General features: G+C 38.9%; 2 protein-coding genes across 2 annotated transcripts; both read left to right on the forward strand.

The window, feature by feature from the left end:
* Positions 1-1,916: 1,916 nt before the first annotated feature.
* Positions 1,917-8,613, forward strand: LOC133662610 (class I histocompatibility antigen, F10 alpha chain-like). The gene is made up of 8 exons (XM_062066724.1): positions 1,917-1,971; positions 2,886-3,152; positions 3,325-3,603; positions 4,635-4,943; positions 5,127-5,219; positions 5,414-5,523; positions 5,942-6,001; positions 8,539-8,613. The coding sequence occupies exons 1-8, from the start codon at positions 1,917-1,919 to the stop codon at positions 8,611-8,613; spliced, it is 1,248 nt and encodes a 415-aa protein (XP_061922708.1).
* A 5,236-nt stretch (positions 8,614-13,849) lies between these two features.
* Positions 13,850-22,486, forward strand: LOC133662611 (class I histocompatibility antigen, F10 alpha chain-like). Its single transcript, XM_062066725.1, has 8 exons — positions 13,850-13,904; positions 14,813-15,079; positions 15,252-15,530; positions 17,485-17,793; positions 17,977-18,069; positions 18,228-18,337; positions 18,756-18,815; positions 22,412-22,486. The coding sequence occupies exons 1-8, from the start codon at positions 13,850-13,852 to the stop codon at positions 22,484-22,486; spliced, it is 1,248 nt and encodes a 415-aa protein (XP_061922709.1).

Consider the following 22,486-nt stretch of genomic DNA (forward strand, 5'->3'; position numbering starts at 1 on the left):
TACTGTATTCCTAAGTAACTTTTGTTTTGTTTTATCTCCAACTCTCAATTTTCTGTCCTCAGGCTGGTATACTTTTCGGCCACCGGGTGGCGGTAGATACTCCATGTTTTACCTGAAGAAACCTTACTTCTGACCTTTTCACCTTATTGATCTCATCTTTACTGCTGCTTGGCTGACTTCAGTTCAGAGACGACATGAGCTCCATTTTCAAATGTTTTATTTCATAACGGATTAAAAAACAAAGGACGTTGTTATTGTGAGAATGCTGTAGAGCATTGTCCATCCATCCATCCATTTTCTTCCGCTTATCCGAGATCAGGTCACGGGGGAAGCAGCCTAAGCAGGGAAGCCCAGACTACCCTCTCCCCAGCCACTTCGTCCTGCTCCTCCCAGAGGATCCCGAGGCGTTCCCAGGCCAGCCGGGAGAGATAGTCTTCCCAACGTGTCCTGGGTCTTCCCCCGTGGCCTCCTACCTCCTTCAGGTGGCATCCTGACCAGATGCCCGAACCACCTCATCTGGCTCCTCTCGATGTGGAGGAGCAGCGGCTTTACTTTGAGCTCCCCCCGGATGACAGAGCTTCTCACCCTATCTCTAAGGGAGAGCCCCGCCACCCGGCGGAGGAAACTCATTTCGGCCGCTTGTACCCGTGATCTTGTCCTTTCGGTCATAACCCAAAGCTCATGACCATAGGTGAGGATGGGAACGTAGATCGACCGGTAAATTGAGAGCTTTGCCTTCCGGCTCAGCTCCTTCTTCACCACAACGGATCGATACAGCGTCCGTATTACTGAAGACGCCGCACCGATCCACCTGTCGATCTCACGATGCACTCTTCCCTCACTCGTGAACAAGACTCCGAGGTACTTGAACTCCTCCACTTGGGACAAGATCTGCGGACGACCCGCAGAGCATTGTTGTTATTATTATTATTAATACTGCATCATTTTTTTCCACACTCAACTACTTTCACATTTCTCAACTTATTAAAACTATTCCAGGATGAAAACATTCAGTATATTCAGACAAACAATATTACACATCCCCAAACTTATTACTTTATTATTGTATTAATAAAATATATGTATTATTATATTAAATAGTCCACATTTTCAAAACATTAATTGCGTCAAAGTTAAAAAAGCTTGTAAGTGTTTTTTGCCAACATGTCCTTACTTGACAGTGGCATAAAGATAACAGCAGTCAATGTTTGGCTTCACCGTGTCTAATTTTACTTTCACTTTCCTTTTCTTTGATGATTTGCCCACCAAAAGCGTCTGCCTCACACTTTTCCCCACTTTCAGCACTTTGATCAATCGCATGAATGCTTTTAAGTTAGTTATAAGAGCGGTTGCCCTTCTCGATGCAACACTGTCCGGGAATCGAACCCATGCAAGGCAGAAGCGTGTCCCGTTACACCACCAGGGACGCCTTACGCTTGGAAGACATAATGGAGGTTCAAACTCAGAAGTGAAATAAAAAGAAGAAAAGTGGGCACGCACTTTCTGCCCTGTCAATCATTATTTGTATGCTTTCTTGAGAGGACTATAATACGATTTAAATTTCATCTTCGTTCCTCTTTCTTTCTTTTTCTTTCTATCCAATAAATAAGTGGGTGAACATTAGAAGAAAACAAACCTCTGATAGGGAAATTTGGCTGCAAACTTGACGCGCCGGTTGTTCTTGTCAGGTCACGTGATTTCCCAGAAAACACTCCTGAAGCATTTACCTGACATGGCCACAAGGGGCGCTCTCTATCAAAGATGACGTCACAAAATGCTGACTCCTCATTGGCTCAGGTGGCGCATTCTTAAAAGAGCCTCGACACTTCCTTGTTGGTGTTTCCTGGTTGTTAGTCAGTTTGTCTTTCTCTGCGGGATTAAAAGTGGAAAACATCTTTTTATTTTGTGCTGACATCATGAACTTGTTTTTATTCTGTCTTCTGGTCGTGCAAATGCACAGCGGGGCGCCTGGTAAGTCCTCCTTTTTAAAAAAAAATACATTTATAAACATTATTCATAAATCCTCTTTGTGCCTTCACTTATTCTGTGAGTTTCTACTTATTAATTATACTCGTTCTTATCTTAATCAAGCTTATTATTACCTTATCATGATTCGTTTGAAACATATTTATTTACAAAATATAACCTGTCATTTATTTTTAATCCTAACATTTTTTACTTTGAAGTAACAAGAATAACGTCATTGTTTTCATCTTCATTGTTGTTCAACTTGAACAAATTCACTCACTTTCCTGTCATCTTTAATTGAACTGTGACTGAGGAAATTCTCCTGAAATACATCAATATTATTTTTGTGTTTTATCATTTGTTTAAACTTTGAATGGGATTTATTGAACATATCATTTCCCACCAAAAAAGCTAATACAAATGATGTGAAAATATTTGATGTCTTTTTTTTAAATGAGGACAAACAAAATGCCTAAACAAATGTTTAAATATATAAAAATAATTTTGAAAAATACAAGCTTGTTATTAAAGGTTAAACAATTTATTTAACCTCCTGTGACATAAATGTAAAATATTTATTGAGAAATGAAAGTAGTTATTAGTCTGTGTGTTGAGGGTGTGTACAACTTTGGGCGTCTACACATTTGTACTTGACATTATTCATCCTCCATTGGAGAAAAAAAATATGTTTATTTTCAAAATGTACAAACTGTCAACAGATGGCTTATTAAAATAAATGTTAGTAATATTATTATTGTGTTGTATTTTTCATAGACACCATGTGACTGTAGACTGTGATGTCTGGCAGTGTTTGATGTTCACTTTAAGACCCGACTGAAGACTGAATGACATCAAATATTCACACTGCAAGATTGTTGAACATGACACAAAATAATAAAAAGTTGCTCTTCTTTCAGTGATTCACACGCTGAAGTATTTCTACACTTCGTCCTCTCAAGTTCCAAACTTCCCAGAGTTTGTGATGGTTGGTTATGTTGATGAAGTCCAGGTGGTTCACTATGACAGCGAGAGCAGGAAAGCAGAAGCCAAACAGGACTGGATGAACCAAATCACAGAAGAGGATCCAAACTACTGGCAGAGAAACACAGAGAACTGGGTTGTTGCTGAGCAAGTCAACAAAGTCAACATTGAAATTCTTAAGAAGCGTTTCAACCAAACTGGAGGTTTGTTTATCTTGAACTTTCTACTATTCAAATATATTTGATGTACTCTTTTTATACTGTAGTAAAAACACACATTACTGCACTGACACTTGTCTCTGTCCATCCCATAATATTCTACATAAAACACATTGTGTGTGTTTCACTCTGCTTTACAACACTTTGTGTCTCTCAGGTGTTCACATTGTCCAGTGGATGTATGGATGTGAATGGAATGATGAGACTGATGAAGTTAAAGGTTGGCATCAGCATGGTTATGATGGAGAAGATTTCATATCGTTGGACATGAAGACATGGACATGGACTGCAGCAAAACAACAAGCTTTCCCCACCAAACTCAAGTTGGACCAGGACATACTTAGACTAGACTACTATAAGTATTACTACACTGAGCTATGTCCTTCTTACTTGAAGAAGTATGTGAAGTATGGCAAGGAGGTCCTAATGAGAACAGGTAGAAACACACCTTGTAATTTCACCTTTTACGCCCCCTATAGGAACATTACTGACATTACACTCTGTCTCTTTATACTTTTCTCTTTCTCACTTTCTCTCCATCTTTACCTTCATTCTCTTCTTTCTCTCCATCTTTACCTTTATTCTCTTCTTTCTTTCCATCTTTACCTTAATTCTCTTCATCTTTACCTTTATTCTCTTCTTTCTTTCCATCTTTACCTTCATTCTCTTCTTTATTTCCATCTTTACCTTCATTCTCTATTTTTCTCCATCTTTACTTTCATTCTTTTTTTTCTCAATCTTTACCTTTATTGTCTTCTTTCTTTCCATCTGTACTTTCATTCTCACCTTCTCTCCATCTTTACTTTCATTCTCTTTTTTTCTCTCATCTTTTCTTTCATTCTCTTTCTTCTCGCAATCTTTACCTTCATTCTTCTTTCTTTCCATCTTTACCTCCGCTCACACCTTCTCTCCGTCTTGACCTTCATCCTCTTTTCCCCTTCATTCTTTCTCACTTTCTCTCCATCTTTACCTCCATTCTCTTCTTTCTCTCCATCTTTACCTTTTATTCTCTTCTTTCTCTCCATCTTTACCTTCATTCTCTTCTTTCTCTCCATCTTTACCTTTATTCTCTTCTTTCTCTCCATATTTACCTTAATTCTCTTAATCTTTACCTTTATTCTCTTCTTTCTTTCCATCTTTACCTTCATTCTCTTCTTTATTTACATCTTTACCTTCATTCTCTATTTTTCTCCATCTTTACTTTCATTCTTTTTTTTCTCAATCTTTACTTTTATTCTCTTCTTTCTGTCCATCTGTACTTTCATTCTCACCTTCTCTCCATCTTTACTTTCATTCTCTTTTTTTCTCTCATCTTTTCTTTCATTCTCTTTCTTCTCGCAATCTTTACCTTCATTCTTCTTTCTTTCCATCTTTACCTCCGTTCACACCTTCTCTCCATCTTCACCTCCGTTCACACCTTCTCCCCACGTTGTCTTCTGTCCACACGTGACATCACTTCCTGTGCAGAGCTTCCAGAGGTGTTCCTCCTCCAGAAGACGCCGTCCTCTCCGGTCACCTGCATGGCGACAGGTTTCTACCCCGACCTAGCCGACCTGTTTTGGAGGAAAGACGGCGAACAGATCTTCGAGGACGTGGAGCACGGAGAGCTGCTCCCCAACCACGACGGAACCTTCCAGATGTCGGTGGGGCTGAAAGTGGAGGTGACGGCCGACGTGGAGGGCAAGTACGAATGTGTGTTCCAGCTGTCTGGCGTCGAGGAGGACTTGGTCACCAAGCTGGAGAGAAGAAGCATCCTGAGCAACGCAAGCCATGAAGGTGAGAAAGACACATTTAGTTGGAGATGTTTCCTATCACAAGTCCACCTGTCGCCATTATTGATCCGTGTCGCCGTTATTGATCCATGTCACCATGACAACGCTTAACGTCTGCATGCAAAGTAGTCATGAAGGTTTCCTCTTCATGCTTTGTCACTCCACTTGTGCTTTTTGCTCTCAACAGACCACTGGAGCGTCGCCATCGGTGCCACGGCGGCGGTCGTGGCTGTGGCGGCCCTCCTGGCGGCCATCTTCCTCGTCAGGCGACACAGACAAGGTGAGGAACACAGATTTCCTTCTTTTACTTGTCATCATTTTTTTTCTTCTTCTTTTCTTCTTTTTCTTTTCATTCTTCACTTTCTTATTCTTTTCATTCTTCACTTTCTTTTTCTTCTTTCGCCCTTTCTCTTTTTCTTCTTCTTCCCCTTTTTCTTATTTTTTCCCCCTTTTTCCTTCTCCTCCTCCTCAAAGATCCACAGAGACAGAGCACCCACTCTCACATAGAAACACAGCGTGGCGTGAGGAAAAAGTACATTTCACCTTTTGTTTCTCTGTCATTTCAGCCCAATACGATCCAGCTCGTAAGTAAAACATATTTTCTTTGAGCCGCAAGAAACAAAGCCGTGGTGAAGCATCACTCATATGAAGGTCTGATGCAGACGTTTGTGACAAGTTTAGCCTGAAAATCCCAACTTTCACAATAAAACACAGAGTTTCCATCCATCAATATGCCACACTTTATATCGAACTTTTGACATGAGTCCTCATGATGAGGATCGACCATATGAGACATCAAGTGTGCACATTCAGGTTTGCTGACTCATCAAGAATGTATCTTAGTCAGGAAGTAGAAGATCAGCACTCTGCTTCTTGATGTTTCTAAGTCACCCCTCAAAGATCTGATGTGAGTGATGAGGCACCTTCTGGATGTTCTTCCTCCACCAGTGTGAGGTGTTTGCTTAGCGGGAGTAACCGGCTCACGGTGCGTTTGTCCCACAGCTCGCCACGGCGCGGCCGAGCTCCCCGAGAACATGCCGGCTGAAGGCTGAGTCGGACGCGGTGAGTTAGCTCACATGGACTGTTTGCATCTCTAAATGTTCTTGGGACTTTGTGTGAAGAAGATGTTCAACTTGGATTCATGTGTGTTTGTTGGGAATGTGCTGAGTCATCTTCTTCCTCCAGGATGCTTTGTGCACAGAGAGATGTCTCCATGGCTGAGGCACGTCATCACACTTGGAGATGAGATGGAGATGTGCTTTCTTCTTCATCCGACTGCTTCTCTTGTTATACCATAGATTCTTCTTTAGCTGTTGGTGGCTTGATTAGAAAAATAAGTTGGTTGCTATGAAATCATTCAGGGCTCACGTTTCATCACTTTGACATCATGACAAGGATTTCCTCTTTCTTTGAATCACCGCTGCTTGTGATCAATATCACATTGTGTCACATCTCTGTCAATAAATTCCGTTTGTTGTCCGCCACGGGCAAGACCAAAGAGCTGCCGAAGATTGTAGACCCGCACAAGACCGGAATGGACTACAAGACCATTAGCTTGACCAACTGCAGGCATAATGCCGGGTTTATTTTGTAACATGTGCTTTTATTTTGACACTGATCAAACTGAATCACAGGCACATAAAAAAAATATTATCTTAGCATCAGCGTTCACTAATGATGACAAAGACAAAAAGGTTGTGAAATCTTCCCAAATTGTAAAAGACATAAAGACAAAATAAAAACCAAAGTAATGACTCTTTTTTTTCCCCTAAATTTTTATCCTTTGCACGTTTCATGTTTTTTCGTATGTTCTATTTTTTTTGGTAATTATTTTGCTTCAATTTATAAAGACTGTTGGAAAATTAAAGTGAACAAATATGTTCATGTACGTGTTTACTTGCATTTTCTGATTGTTTGACTTTATTTGTGTCATAGTTTTTGTTGAAATAAAGTTTGACAAAAAAAAGAGCCCTGATTGGTCAGCTTGTCACATCATTTCCGGGGTTTTGCACAGCCCATCTTTGCTAACGTCTTCTAAGTGAATTGACTGAATTCTGTTACAAATTCCCACTTTTTCATTTGTGTTTTATCTTTATCAATGTGTGTTTTATATACCTGCCACATGTCTTATTCGTGTACTTTCAGCCATAGCATTGTTTTCAGTATTTACTCATTATTTCATTTGTCTTAGATCAAAATTGGCAACCATAAATCATGAAGCATTCGATACAATGTCAATACATCTTTCTATTCTATTCCAACCTAATTCTAGATTGTGGCAGACTACATGTAATATGTAAAATTGTCAATTGTTCTTTGAGTGCAATAAGAAAAGTGTACACCAGGCCTTGCCTTATTTTTGGTTTGTTAGTGTTTTTCCATGTTTAATGTTGAGTTCCTGTCCTGCACACCTTTTTTGTAGTTCCACTTCCTTTTGAGTGTCCTGCAGCAGCTTTATTTTGTCTCCCTGTGTTTAGTCGTCGCTATTTAAGTCTACGGTGCACTGCAAAAACCGATATCTAAGTAAGATTAAATATCTCAAATAAGGGTGACATTTGCTTATTTTCTGTCTGATAAGATAATTCTTCTCACTAAGCAGATTTTATGTTAGAGTGTTTTACTTGTTTTAAGTGTGTTGGTCCTAAATGATCTCAGTAAGATATTACAGCTTGTTGCTGAGATTTGATGACCTATATTGTGTAAAACATGCTTGAAACTAGAATATCAACTGTTGCAAAGCTGTGTCATCAACACTCACAAGTATAAAACTACTTTTTTAAAGTAATAATTTCTTACTTCAAGCATGAAAAAAAAAATCATGCGCATATCATTATGTCAAGATAATGGCACTAGCATTTACTTCATTTAAGAATATTTTTCAACATATTGGACAAAAATGTCTCTTTTTTTTCTATCAAGAAAAGTGCACTTGTTATTAGTGAGAATATACTTATTTTAAGGTATTTTTGGGTTCATTGAGGTTAGCTAATTTTACTTGTTTTGGAAAGTCCTGACAAGCCACATTTTCTTGTTCTATTGGCAGATAATTTTGCTTAGTTCAAGTAAAATACCCCTCATTTTTGTATTTTTTTTTCTTGTTTTTGAACACTGACTTTTTGCAGTGTGCTGTGGTCTTTGTCGGGAGATTGTTAAAAGTATGTATGCTGTTGAACGCTGTTCTCTCGTCTGACGCTTCCAAGTAAGTATGTTTCCGCATAGTCTTTTTTTCAATGCCGATAACTCCACTTTAAATGAGAAGTTTAAACCGGCAACTGCAGTGAATGGTGCGTCATGTGTTTCAGTAAAACGTAGATATATTTGGCTCTCTAAGAAAATGTAACTTTTATGGCAAACGTGCGCCCTTCTCTCTAATTGAGTCAAAAGTTAAATATCTCCCTCTCGTCACCACTAAACATGAAAAATACGAACTTTCTAACTCGCTCAAACTCGGCCATTTCTCCACCAATTTGAAATCTAAGAACACCAGAACGTTCCCCAAAGGCTTCAGGCGCTGACAGTGTTTTCTAGAAGTGGATATTTCGAAGCGTCTGGCCACGATCTGACTTTGCTTGACATGATGGTTTTCTAAAATCACACAGGAGATGTTTCGTCCTGAGGAAGATGGCTACCCACCAGCTGCAGCCAATGAGGTGAACTCCTTTGAAGTCACATGACAGTCCTTCCCAGCCACAACACTTCCTCATTCTCCACCAATCACCTTTCAGACACGGTACGTTCACGAACATGGGACCTCTGAAGTTAAATGTCGTTATAATACTGTAACATGTCTTTATAATATCATCCCTACGTCAAAGATGAAACGTCAAAGATGAAGTAAATGTGTGGTTGATGCTAGAACATTTAGAGTTGTGTTCTCAGATTAAGCAGTGGCTAGTAGCGTTATAATCGTTGCAGGGGGAATGATTTAAGTGAGACACACAACAGAACGCTGTCAGATCTCGAGTGTGGAATGACATAACTTGCTGTTGAAGTCGGTATAAAAATAACACGCGTAACTTTACAGATCTTATATTTAAAGTTAATTTTTGTAACGGATGAGAGTGCAACAGTACGATCTTTAAACAGTAACTGAACGTAGATTTTTTTTTTAAATTTTTTGTAAACTTTGTTACCATATTTTGTGCTTACTTATTTATTTTTGATTGTGTTTAAAGTGTACACAGATTACATCATTTTACTAAAATAGGGACATTTGTCGAAGATGGAACACATTATCCTCAATTCCAACATTTATTATGGGTGTTCCAAAAAACAATTTTCTCCAATTGCGAACCCATTTCAAGAACCAATTAGATGTGTAATTGGAGGGTCCACTCAGACTGTACTTGGTACTTATTTAAGTTTATTACATTACGCTGTCATTAATTTGGAAGGAAACAATTTGTACTAGTATACCTTTCTTTTATTACTTTATGAACTATTTTTTTCATCGGGAAACAACATTTCGTACTCTTGTGTCTTTTTATTACTTTTATTTATTAATGACATTTATTTCCTTCTGTTTCTATTTTGCAGCAAATTGGATTAACCACACAATTTTCCCTTTGGGAATTAATAAAGTAGTTAAATAAGTGTTTTACCATGTTATTAAACAAACAATTAAACATAAATAAATGAATAAATATGTTATTTATATTTTGTTGTGTTGGACAAGCTGCTACTCTGACTAATGTCAGTGCCGCGTATGGAGATTGAAGTGCAACATAGGTGGTAAAAACATGTTTTTGCACTTGATAACATTGAATATGTCCACTTTTCCTTTTTTATGTGGTGTGGATTGTCATCAAATCTGCCACTTTTGGGATGTAGTCTAATAATAGGAGGCAAATAATCAGTTATTTGGGCGTAGATTGTATCCAGTTGTAGATTTATTTTTGACATGCTGTCATAAAAAGGCAGTTTATTTTAAATGCAGGTCTATTAGCTGCCCTGTAAACTGCCTGACTCAAACAGACTCAACTTAAGTCAAGTCAAGTCAACTTTATTTATAGAGCACGTTTACAACAACTTTTAAATTGAACCAAAGTGCTGTACAGGTTAAAAAGCGTAGAGCAAAAAAACACAAAAAGAAAAAACAAAAAAGGAACATAAACAATAAATGAGCCAAACAAGATAGTGCAAAAGCAATACGGCAAAAGGGGTCGAATAAAAAGTAAAAATGGCAAAATAATAATAATAAAAGTGCGACAAATTGAAAAAAAACTAAAGCGAAGGGTGTCGGGGGTGGGGGGGAATTAGAAATAGTGGCCCAGTGGGCGGACTCAGCTCAGGTCAAAGGCCAGCAAGAAGAGGTAGGTCTTAAGAAGGGTTTTGAAGACCCCCAGGCTCTGGGCTGACTTAAACAACTTAAATGTGCTTGACTCAATTATTAACTTGTTTACGTCAACAATAATGTAATAAATTATATTCAACAATTAACATATTAAATAGGGATCTTTATCTTCTATTTTCATCATTGACAAAGGGAATTTCTAACAATGTTTTTTGCATTTAAGTCGTTTGTTAGTCAATGTTTACATTTGAATGAACAACCACACTGCATGTCCCTCGCATTAACCAGAGATTTCGCAAGTAATTACACCCACATCTATTTTTCTCCTTCTATTTCGAAGGGAGATGCTTGGATCCATTCAGTATTTGTGGGGAAAGCATTATGTCAGGTTTTCAGTGTGTTGAAAATATGCGTTTCAGTGGAAGTCATTGTGCGACCAGAATGTATGTAAGTGTATACTAAAGGAATACCACTGTCCACGCATGCGCGAAGAGCAGGTCACTTCCGAGACTTGCAATATTTTACGACGGAGCTTCTGCTACATCATCCATCCATCCATCCATTTTCTACCGCTTGTCCCTTTTTGGGGTCGCGGGCTGCTATACATCATGTTTTGTGACATTTATGTTTTGTCAATGTTTTGTATAAAAATAATATCTTACCTGGGAGTATAAAGGAACAAAAATATAAACATGAACAAGGGGTAGATTTAACAAATTTAGGGAGTTTTATCGCCACATTTTCCATCACTTTTACTTTTCTGTCGTTGCAATAAATCAATCAATCAAAGTTTATTTATATAGCCTGTCAGAATAATTGTATCTAAGTGATCACAAAACTTTGTGTTGCCATGAGTTCCCGGCGAGAGGACAAAAGCTGTCTTTGATCCTACCAAGCAGAAGGCTTGTAAAACTCCACTGTGTACGATGAGAAGCGACATGAAGGTGTTGGTTTCTTTCTTCTATTGTAATCCACAGGAAGATTTTGTCTTGACCCGAGATCTACAAAGCGGAGAGGAAGCAGGACCTGACGCAAGCTCCAGGCATCTTTTCTTTGAACTGTTTTGTGACCGAGGGCAACGGCTGTTTACGACCCCCCTCTCCCCTTAGAAACAGCTGTTGCCATGTAATCAGGGAAAGTCCAAATAAAAGAGGAGGCGTGCAATCTTTCGTCAGAGTGTGGTGGAAGACTGTACAAAGAGTACAGCCCAGACGTTTCTCCTCAATGAGCTAAATTGAATTCTGTCTCTGTTTAATTCCTTGCTTCTTGACTGTTTAATAGAAGTCATCAGTGTTTGAACCTGACATAGCCCTTAATCACAAATGACGCACAGTTTCCAAAATAAATACTGTATTCCGAAGTAACTTTTGTTTGGTTTTGTATGTAATCTTTTTTATAATATATTGTTATTCAAATAAAGATTACAAAAGAGAAAACCATGGTAACTGGGATGGCGGGCACGATCGTAACTGCCGTAAAACCATTTGACGGAAGTGACGTGGTCTTTGCGCGTTTGTGGACCGATCGTGTAGTGACAGTCACAGGCCATCGTGAATTTCGACCCACCGACCGAACAAAACTGTTTCCACATAACACTCGCCACACGCATAAGGTGCCATGACGAACATCGGGATTTTGAACATCAAACAAATTGTATCGTCCAGACAGTCACACGGAATCCGATGCGCTTTGAACTTTTAATCGCCAAATTTACCCCAACAATTTAATTCCTCTCCAACACTGTCATTCTTCTGTCCTCAGGCTGGTATACTTTTCGGCCACCGGGTGGCGGTAGAGACTCCATGTTTTACCTGAAGAAACCTTACTTCTGACCTTTTCACCTTATTGATCTCATCTTTACTGCTGCTTGGCTGACTTCAGTTCAGAGACGACGTGAGCTCCATTTTCAAATTTTTTATTTCATAACGGATTAAAAAACAAAGAACGTTGTTATTGTGAGAATGCTGCAGAGCATTGGCCATCCATCCATCCATTTTCTTCCGCTTATCCGAGGTCAGGTCGCGGGGGCAGCAGCCTAAGCAGGGAAGCCCAGACTACCCTCTCCCCAGCCACTTCGTCCAGCTCCTCCCGGGGGATCCCGAGGCGTTCCCAGGCCAGCCAGGAGAGATAGTCTTCCCAACCTGTTCTGGGTCTTCCCCCGTGGCCTCCTACCGGTCGAACTTGTCCGAAACACCTCCCTAGGGAGGCGTTCGGGTGGCATCCTGACCAGATGCCCAAACCACCTCATCTGGCTCCTCTTGATGTGGAGGAGCAGCGGCTTTACTTTGAGCTCCCCCCGGATGACAGAGCTACCCGGCGGAGGAAACTCATTTCGGCCACTTGTACCCGTGATCTTGTCCTTTCGGTCATAACCCAAAGCTCATGACCATAGGTGAGGATGGGAACGTAGATCGACCGGTAAATTGAGAGCTTTGCCTTCCGGCTCAGCTCCTTCTTCACCACAACGGATCGATACAGCGTCCGTATTACTGAAGACGCCGCACCGATCCACCTGTCGATCTCACGATGCACTCTTCCCTCACTCGTGAACAAGACTCCGAGGTACTTGAACTCCTCCACTTGGGACAAGATCTGCGGACGACCCGCAGAGCATTGTTGTTATTATTATTATTAATACTGCATCATTTTTTTCCACACTCAACTACTTTCACATTTCTCAACTTATTAAAACTATTCCAGGATGAAAACATTCAGTATATTCAGACAAACAATATTACACATCCCCAAACTTATTACTTTATTATTGTATTAATAAAATATATGTATTATTATATTAAATAGTCCACATTTTCAAAACATTAATTGCGTCAAAGTTAAAAAAGCTTGTAAGTGTTTTTTGCCAACATTTCCTTACTTGACAGTGGCATAAAGATAACATCAGTCAATGTTTGGCTTCACCGTGTCTAATTTTACTTTCACTTTCCTTTTCTTTGATGATTTGCCCACCAAAAGCGTCTGCCTCACACTTTTCCCCACTTTCAGCACTTTGATCAATCGCATGAATGCTTTCAAGTTAGTTATAAGAGCGGTTGCCCTTCTCGATGCAACACTGTCCGGGAATCGAACCCATACAAGGCAGAAGCGTGTCCCGTTACTCCACCAGGGACGCCTTACGCTTGGAAGACATAATGGAGGTTCAAACTCAGAAGTGAAATAAAAAGAAGAAAAGTGGGGACGCACTTTCTGCCCTGTCAATCATTATTTGTATGCTTTCTTGAGAGGACTATAATACGATTTAAATTTCATCTTCCTTCCTCTTTCTTTCTTTTTCTTTCTATCCAATAAATAAGTGGGTGAACATTAGAAGAAAACAAACCTCTGATAGGGAAATTTGGCTGCAAACTTGACGCGCCGGTTGTTCTTGTCAGGTCACGTGATTTCCCAGAAAATGCTACTGAAGCATTTACCTGACATGGCCACAAGGAGCGCTCTCTATCAACGATGACGTCACAAAATGCTGACTCCTCATTGGCTCAGGTGGCGCATTCTTAAAAGAGCCTCGACACTTCCTTGTTGGTGTTTCCTGGTTGTTAGTCAGTTTGTCTTTCTCTGCGGGATTAAAAGTGGAAAACATCTTTTTATTTTGTGCTGACATCATGAACTTGTTTTTATTCTGTCTTCTGGTCGTGCAAATGCACAGCGGGGCGCCTGGTAAGTCCTCCTTTTTTTTTAAAATATAAATTTATAAACATTATTCATAAATCCTCTTTGTGCTTTCACTTATTCTGTGAGTTTCTACGTATTAATTATACTCGTTCTTATCTTAATCAAGCTTATTATTACCTTATCATGATTCGTTTGAAACATATTTATTTACAAAATATAACCTGTCATTTATTTTTAATCCTAACATTTTTTACTTTGAGATAACAAGAATAACGTCATTGTTTTCATCTTCATTGTTGTTCAACTTGAACAAATTCACTCACTTTCCTGTCATCTTTAATTGAACTGTGACTGAGGAAATTCTCCTGAAATACATCAATATTATTTTTGTGTTTTATCATTTGTTTAAACTTTGAATGAGATTTATTGAACATATCATTTCCCACTAAAAAAGCTCATACAAATGATGCGAAAATAATTGATGTCTTTTCTTTTAATTAGGACAAACAAAATGCCTAAACAAATGTTTAGATATACACAAATAATTTTGAAAAATACAAACTTCTTATTAAAGGTTAAACAATTTATTTAACCTCCTGTGACATAAATGTAAAATATTTATTGAGAAATGAAAGTAGTTATTAGTCTGTGTGTTGAGGTTGTGTACAACTTTGGGCGTCTACACATTTGTACTTGACATTATTCATCCTCCATTGGAGAAAAAAAACACGTTTATTTTCAAAATGTACAAACTGTCAACAGATGGCTTATTAAAATAAATGTTAGTAATATTATTATTGTGTTGTATTTTTCATAGACACCATGTGACTGTAGACTGTGATGTCTGGCAGTGTTTGATGTTCACTTTAAGACCCGACTGAATGACATCAAATATTCACACTGCAAGATTGTTGAACATGACACAAAATAATAAAAAGTTGCTCTTCTTTCAGTGATTCACACGCTGAAGTATTTCTACACTTCGTCCTCTCAAGTTCCAAACTTCCCAGAGTTTGTGATGGTTGGTTATGTTGATGAAGTCCAGGTGGTTCACTATGACAGCGAGAGCAGGAAAGCAGAAGCCAAACAGGACTGGATGAACCAAATCACAGGAGAGGATCCAAACTACTGGCAGACACAAACAGAGGGCTGTGTTGTTGCTGAGCAAGTCTACAAAGTCAGCATTGCAATTCTTAAGAAGCGTTTCAACCAAACTGGAGGTTTGTTTATCTTGAACTTTCTACTATTCAAATATATTTGAAGTACTCTTTTTATACTGTAGTAAAAACACACATTACTGCACTGACACTTGTCTCTGTCCATCCCATAATATTCTACATAAAACACATTGTGTGTGTTTCACTCTGCTTTACAACACTTTGTGTCTCTCAGGTGTTCACATTGTCCAGTGGATGTATGGATGTGAATGGAATGATGAGACTGATGAAGTTAAAGGTTGGGATCAGCAAGGTTATGATGGAGAAGATTTCATATCGTTGGACATGAAGACATGGACATGGACTGCAGCAAAACAACAAGCTTTCCTCTCCAAACTCAAGTGGGACCAGGACATACTTGGACTAGACTACCTAAAGTATTACTACACTGAGTATTGTCCTTCTTACCTGAAGAAGTATGTGAAGTATGGCAAGGAGGTCCTAATGAGAACAGGTAAAAACACACCTTGTACTTTCACCTTTTAACATGTTAGCATGCCTCCTATAGGAACATTACTGACATTACACTCTGTCTCTTTATACTTGTCTTTCTCACTTTCTCTCCATTCTCTTCTTTCTCTCCATCTTTACCTTCATTTTCTTCTTTCTCTCCATCGTTACCTTCATTCTCTTCTTTCTCTCCATCGTTACCTTCATTCTCTTCTTTCTCTCCATCGGTACCTTCATTCTCTTCTTTCTCTCCATCTTTACCTTTATTCTCTTCTTTCTTTCCATCTTTACCTTTATTCTCTTCTTTCTTTCCATCTTTACCTTTATTCTCACCTTTTTTCCATCTTTACCTTAATTTTCTATTTTTCTCCATATTTACTTTCATTCTCACCTTCTCTCCATCTTTACCTTCATTCTTTTTTCTCAATCTTTACCTTTATTCTCTTCTTTCTTTCCATCTTTACCTTTATTCTCTTCTTTCTTTCCATCTTTACCTTTATTCTCACCTTTTCTCTATCTTTACTTTCATTCTCTTTCTCTCCATCTTTGCCTTCATTCTTTTATTCTCAATCTTTACCTTTATTCTCTTCTTTCTTTCCATCTTTACCTTCATTCTCTTAATCTTTACCTTTATTCTCTTCTTTCTTTCCATCTTTACCTTTATTCTCACCTTTTCTCCATCTTTACCTTCATTCTCTTTCTCTCTATCATTACCTTCATTCTTTTTTTCTCAATCTTTACCTTTATTTTCTTCTTTCTTTCCATCTTTACCTTCATTCTCTTAATCTTTACCTTTATTCTCTTCTTTCTTTCCATCTTTACCTTCATTCTCTTAATCTTTACCTTTATTCTCTTCTTTCTTTCCATCTTTACATTTATTCTCTTCTTTCTTTCCATCTTTACCTTTATTCTCACCTTTTCTCTATCTTTACTTTTATTCTCACCTTCCCTCCATCTTTACCTTCATTCTCTTTCTCTCCATCTTTACCTTCATTCTTTTTTCTCAATCTTTACCTTTATTCTCTTCTTTCTTTCCATCGTTACCTTTATTCTCTTCTTTATTTCCATCGTTACCTTTATTCTCACCTTTTCTCCATCTTTACCTTCATTCTCTTTCTCTCCATCATTACCTTCATTCTTTTTTTCTCAATCTTTACCTTTATTCTCTTCTTTCTTTCCATCTTTACCTTCATTCTCTTAATCTTTACCTTTATTCTCACCTTTTCCCCATCTTTACTTTCATTCTCACCTTCTCTCCATCTTTACCTTCATTCTCTTTATCTCCATCTTTACTTTCATTCTCACCTTCTCTCCATCTTTACCTTCATTCTCTTTATCTCCATCTTTACCTTCATTCTTTTTTTCTCAATCTTTACATTTATTCTCTTCTTTCTTTCCATCTTTACTTTCATTCACTTTTTTCTCTGATCTTTTCTTTCATTCTTTTTCTTCTCACAATCTTTACCTTCATTCTTCTTTTTTTCCATCTTTACCTCCACTCACACCTTCTCTCCATCTTTACCTTCATTCTCTCTTTTCCCCTTCATTCTTTCTTTTTTCTCTCCACTTTTACCTTCTCTCTCTCTTTTCTCTCCATCTTCATGCTCACATTCACTCCATCTTTAACTTCATTCTCTTTCTTTCCATATTTACATTTATTCTCACCTTCTCTCCATCTTCATCTCCGTTCACACCTTCCATCCATCTTCACCTCCGTTCACACCATCTTTACCTCCATTTCTAACTTCTCTCCATTTTCACTTCCGTTCACAACTTCTCTCCATCTTCACCTCCGTTCACAACTTCTCTCCATTTTACCTCTGTTCACACCTGTATCTTCTTTTTGTCCTTTTCTTTCCATCTTCACCTCCGTTCACACCTTCTCTCCATCTTCACCTCTGTTCACACCTTCTCTCAACGTTGTCTTCTGTCCACACGTGACATCACTTCCTGTGCAGAGCTTCCAGAGGTGTTCCTCCTCCAGAAGACGCCGTCCTCTCCGGTCACCTGCATGGCGACAGGTTTCTACCCCGACCTAGCCGACCTGTTTTGGAGGAAAGACGGCGAACAGATCTTCGAGGACGTGGAGCACGGAGAGCTGCTCCCCAACCACGACGGAACCTTCCAGATGTCGGTGGGGCTGAAAGTGGAGGTGACGGCCGACGTGGAGGGCAAGTACGAATGTGTGTTCCAGCTGTCTGGCGTCGAGGAGGACTTGGTCACCAAGCTGGAGAGAAGAAGCATCCTGAGCAACGCAAGCCATGAAGGTGAGAAAGACACATTTAGTTGGAGATGTTTCCTATCACAAGTCCACCTGTCGCCATTATTGATCCGTGTCGGCATTATTGATCCGTGTCACCATGACAACGCTTAACGTCTGCATGCAAAGTAGTCATGAAGGTTTCCTCTTCATGCTTTGTCACTCCACTTGTGCTTTTTGCTCTCAACAGACCACTGGAGCGTCGCCATCGGTGCCACGGCGGCGGTCGTGGCTGTGGCGGCCCTCCTGGCGGCCATCTTCCTCGTCAGGCGACACAGACAAGGTGAGGAACACAGATTTCCTTCTTTTACTTGTCATTATTTTTTTTCTTCTTTTTCTTTTCATTCTTCACTTTCTTTTTCTTCTTTCACCCTTTCTCTTTTTCTTCCCCTTTTTCTTATTCTTTTTTTTCCTTTTTCTTCCTCCTCCTCCTCCTCAAAGATCCACAGAGACAGAGCACCCACTCTCACATAGAAACACAGCGTGACGTGAGGAAAAAGTCCATTTTACCTTTTGTTTCTCTGTCATTTCAGCCAAATACGATCCAGCTCGTAAGTAAAACATATTTTCTTTGAGTCGCAAGAAATAAAGCCGTGGTGAAGCATCACTCATATGAAGGTCTGATGCAGACGTTTGTGACAAGTTTAGCCTGAAAATCCCAACTTTCACAATAAAAGACAGAGTTTCCATCCATCAATACGCCACACTTTATATCGAACTTTTGACATGAGTCCTCATGATGAGGATCGACCAAATGAGACATCAAGTGTGCACATTCAGGTTTGCTGACTCATCAAGAATGTATCCTAGTCAGGAAGTAGAAGATCAGCACTCTGCTTCTTGATGTTTCTAAGTCACCCCTCAAAGATCTGATGTGAGTGATGAGGCACCTTCTGGATGTTCTTCCTCCACCAGTGTGAGGTGTTTGCTTAGCGGGAGTAACCGGCTAACGGTGCGTTTGTCCCACAGCTCGCCACGGCGGGGCCGAGCTCCCCGAGGACATGCCGGCTGAAGGCTGAGTGGGACGCGGTGAGTTAGCTCACATGGACTGTTTGCACCTCCCAATGTTCTTGGGACTTTGTGTGAAGAAGATGTTCAACTTGGATTCATGTGTGTTTGTTGGGAATGTGCTGAGTCATCTTCTTCCTCCAGGATGCTTTGTGCACAGAGAGATGTCTCCATGGCTGAGGCACGTCATCACACTTGGAGATGAGATGGAGATGTGCTTTCTTCTTCATCCGACTGCTTCTCTTGTTATACCATAGATTCTTCTTTGGCTGTTGGTGGCTTGATTAGAAAAATAAGTTGGTTGCTATGAAATCATTCGGGGCTCGCGTTTCATAACTTTGACATCATGACAAGGATTTCCTCTTTCTTTGAATCACCGCTGCTTGTGATCAATATCACATTGTGTCACATCTCTGTCAATAAATTCCGTTTGTTGTCCGCCACGGGCAAGACCAAAGAGCTGCCGAAGATTGTAGACCCGCACAAGACCGGAATGGACTACAAGACCATCAGCTTGACCAACTGCAGGCATAATGCCGGGTTTATTTTGTAACATGTGCTTTTATTTTGACACTGATCAAACCGGATCACGTGCACATAAAAAAAAAATTATCTTAGCATCAGCGTTCACTAATGATGACAAAAACAAAAAGGTTGTGAAATCTTCCCAAATTGTAAAATACATAAAGACAAATTCCATCAAAGACAAAATAAAAACCATAGTAATGACTCTTTTTTTTTTTTTTCCCTAAATGTTTATCCTTTGCACGTTTCATGTTTTTTTATATGTTCATTTTTTTGGGGGAATTATTTTGCTTCAATTTATAAAGACTTGGAAAATTAAAGTGAACAAATATGTTCATGTACATATTTTGAAAAACGTGTTTACTTGCATTTTCTGATTGTTTGACTTTATTTGTGTCATAGTTTTTGTTGAAATAAAGTTTGACGAAAAAAAGAGCCGTGATTGGTCAGCTTGTCACATCATTTCCGGGGTTTTGCACAGCCCACCTTAGCTAACGTCTTCTAAGTGAATTGACTGAATTCTGTTACAAATTCCCACTTTTTCATTTGTGTTTTATCTTTTATCAATGTGTGTTTTAAATACCTGCCACATGTCTTATCTGTGTACTTTCAGCCATAGCATTGTTTTCAGTATTTACTCATTATTATTGCATTTGTCTTAAAGCACAGATCAAAATTGGCAACCATAAATCATGAAGCATTCGATACAATGTCAATACATCTTTCTATTCTATTCTAACCTAATTCTAGATTGTGGCAGACTACATGTAATATGTAAAATTGTCAATTGTTCTTTGAGTGCAATAAGAAAAGTGTACGCCAGGCCTTGCCTTATTTTTGGTTTGTTAGTGTTTTTCCATGTTTAATGTTGAGTTCCTGTCCTGCACACCTTTTTTGTAGTTCCACTTCCTTTTGAGTGTCCTGCAGCAGCTTTATTTTGTCTCCCTGTGTTTAGTCGTCGCTATTTAAGTCTACGATGCACTGCAAAAACTGATATCTAAGTAAGAATAAATATCTCAAATAAGGGTGACATTTGCTTATTTTCTGTCTGATAAGATAATTCTTCTCACTAAGCAGATTTTATGTTAGTGTTTTACTTGTTTTAAGTGTGTTGGTCCTAAATGATCTCAGTAACATATTACAGCTTGTTGCTGAGATTTGATGACCTATATTGAGTAAAAATTGCTTGAAACTAGAATATCAACTGTTGCAAAGCTGTGTCATCAACACTCACAAGTATAAAACTACTTTTTTAAAGTAATAATTTCTTACTTCAAGCATGAAAAAAAAAAATCATGCGCATATCCTATCAAGATAATGGCACTAGCATTTACTTCATTTAAGAATATTTTTCAACATATTGGGCAAAAGGGTCTCTTTTTTTCTATCAAGAAAAGTGCACTTGTTATTAGTGAGAATATACTTATTTTAAGGTATTTTTGGGTTCATTGAGGTTAGCTAATTTTACTTGTTTTGGAAAGTCCTGACAAGCCAAATTTTCTTGTTCTATTGGCAGATAATTTTGCTTAGTTCAAGTAAAATACCCCTCATTTTTGTATTTTTTCTTCTTGTTTTTGAACACTGACTTTTTGCAGTGTGCTGTGGTCTTTGTCGGGAGATTGTTAAAAGTATGTATGCTGTTGAACGCTGTTCCCTCGTCTGACGCTTCCAAGTAAGTATGTTTCCGCATAGTCTTTTTTTCAATGCCGATAACTCCACTTTAAATGAGAAGTTTAAACCGGCAACTGCAGTGAATGGTGAGTCATGTGTTTCAGTAAAACGTAGATATATTTGTCTTCTCTCAGAAAATGTAACTTTTATGGTAAACGTGCGCCCTTCTCTCTAATTGAGTCTAAAGTTAAATATCTCCCTCTCGTCACAACTAAACATGAAAAAACGAACTTTCTAACTCGCTCAAACTCGGCCATTTCTCCACCAATTTGAAATCTAAGAACACCAAAACGTTCCCCAAAGCCTTCAGGCGCTGGCAGTGTTTTCTAGAAGTGGATATTTCGAAGCGTCTGGCCACGATCTGACTTTGCTTGACATGATGGTTTTCTAAAATCACACAGGAGATGTTTTGTCCTGAGGAAGATGGCTACCCACCAGCTGCAGCCAATGAGGTGAACTCCTTTGAAGTCACATGACAGTCCCTCCCAGCCACAACACTTACTCCTTCTCCACCAATCACCTTTCAGACACGGTACGTTCACGAACATGGGAACTCCGAAGTTAAATGTCGTTATAATACATGTCTTTATAATATTATCCCTACGTCAAAGATGAAACGTTAAAGATGAAGTAAATGTGTGGTGGATGGTAGAACATTTAGAGTTGTGTTCTCAGATTTAGCAGTGGCCAGTAGCGTTATAAAAACGTCCTAAAGTAAACACGTTGCAGGGGGAACTATTTAAGTGAGACACACAACAACGCTGTCGGATCTCGAGTGTGGAATTACATAACTTGCTGTTAAAGTCGGTATACAAATAAAACGAGTAATAATGACACATTAAATAAATTATTAAAACTTTAATAAAACAAATATGTATTTAATTCCAATTATGTATTGACACATTTAATGACTTATTTAAATATATATTTATTCGTGTCCCATTTCAGTGCATCTTCCGGCTGAAAAAATGTTGAGTGAATTTGTGCAACATCGCCCTCTGCTGGACTCCAGCATTATTTTTCAATGCCGTTAACTCCACTTTCAATGAGAAGTTTAAACCGGCAACTGCAGTGTGTCACGTGTTTCAGTAAAACGTATTGTCTTCTCTCAGAAAATGTAACTTTTATGGCAAACGTGCGTCCCATTTCGCCTTTGCTGGCCCTAAAAGCCACACAAGTCACCATTCTCTCTAATTGAGTCTAAAGTTAAATATCTCTCTCTCGTCACCACTAAACATGAAAAATTCGAACTTTCTAACTCGCTGAAACTCGGCCATTTCTCCACCAATTTGAAATCTAAGAACACCAGAACGTTCCCCAAAGCCTTCAGGCGCTGACGTTGTTGTCTAGAAGTGGATATTTCGAAGCGTCTGGCCACGATCTGACTTTGCTTGACATGATGGTTTTCTAAAATCACACAGGAGATGTTTCGTCCTGAGGAAGATGGCTACCCACCAGCTGCAGCCAATGAGGTGAACTCCTTTGAAGTCACATGA

Source organism: Entelurus aequoreus, linkage group LG12 (genome assembly GCF_033978785.1).
Source record: "Entelurus aequoreus isolate RoL-2023_Sb linkage group LG12, RoL_Eaeq_v1.1, whole genome shotgun sequence".
In the NCBI taxonomy this organism is placed as follows: domain Eukaryota; kingdom Metazoa; phylum Chordata; class Actinopteri; order Syngnathiformes; family Syngnathidae; genus Entelurus; species Entelurus aequoreus.

Bases quoted from the DNA above. Each gene is read 5' to 3' on its own strand.
- LOC133662610 (XM_062066724.1), top strand. From the start codon at position 1,917: ATGAACTTGTTTTTATTCTGTCTTCTGGTCGTGCAAATGCACAGCGGG. The intron at 3,153-3,324 runs GTTTGTTTATCT...TGTGTCTCTCAG, and splicing joins GCGTTTCAACCAAACTGGAG to GTGTTCACATTGTCCAGTGG. The intron at 5,220-5,413 runs GTGAGGAACACA...TCCTCCTCAAAG, and splicing joins CGTCAGGCGACACAGACAAG to ATCCACAGAGACAGAGCACC.
- LOC133662611 (XM_062066725.1), top strand. From the start codon at position 13,850: ATGAACTTGTTTTTATTCTGTCTTCTGGTCGTGCAAATGCACAGCGGG. The intron at 13,905-14,812 runs GTAAGTCCTCCT...CTCTTCTTTCAG, and splicing joins AATGCACAGCGGGGCGCCTG to TGATTCACACGCTGAAGTAT. The intron at 18,338-18,755 runs GTAAGTAAAACA...TTTGTCCCACAG, and splicing joins AGCCAAATACGATCCAGCTC to CTCGCCACGGCGGGGCCGAG.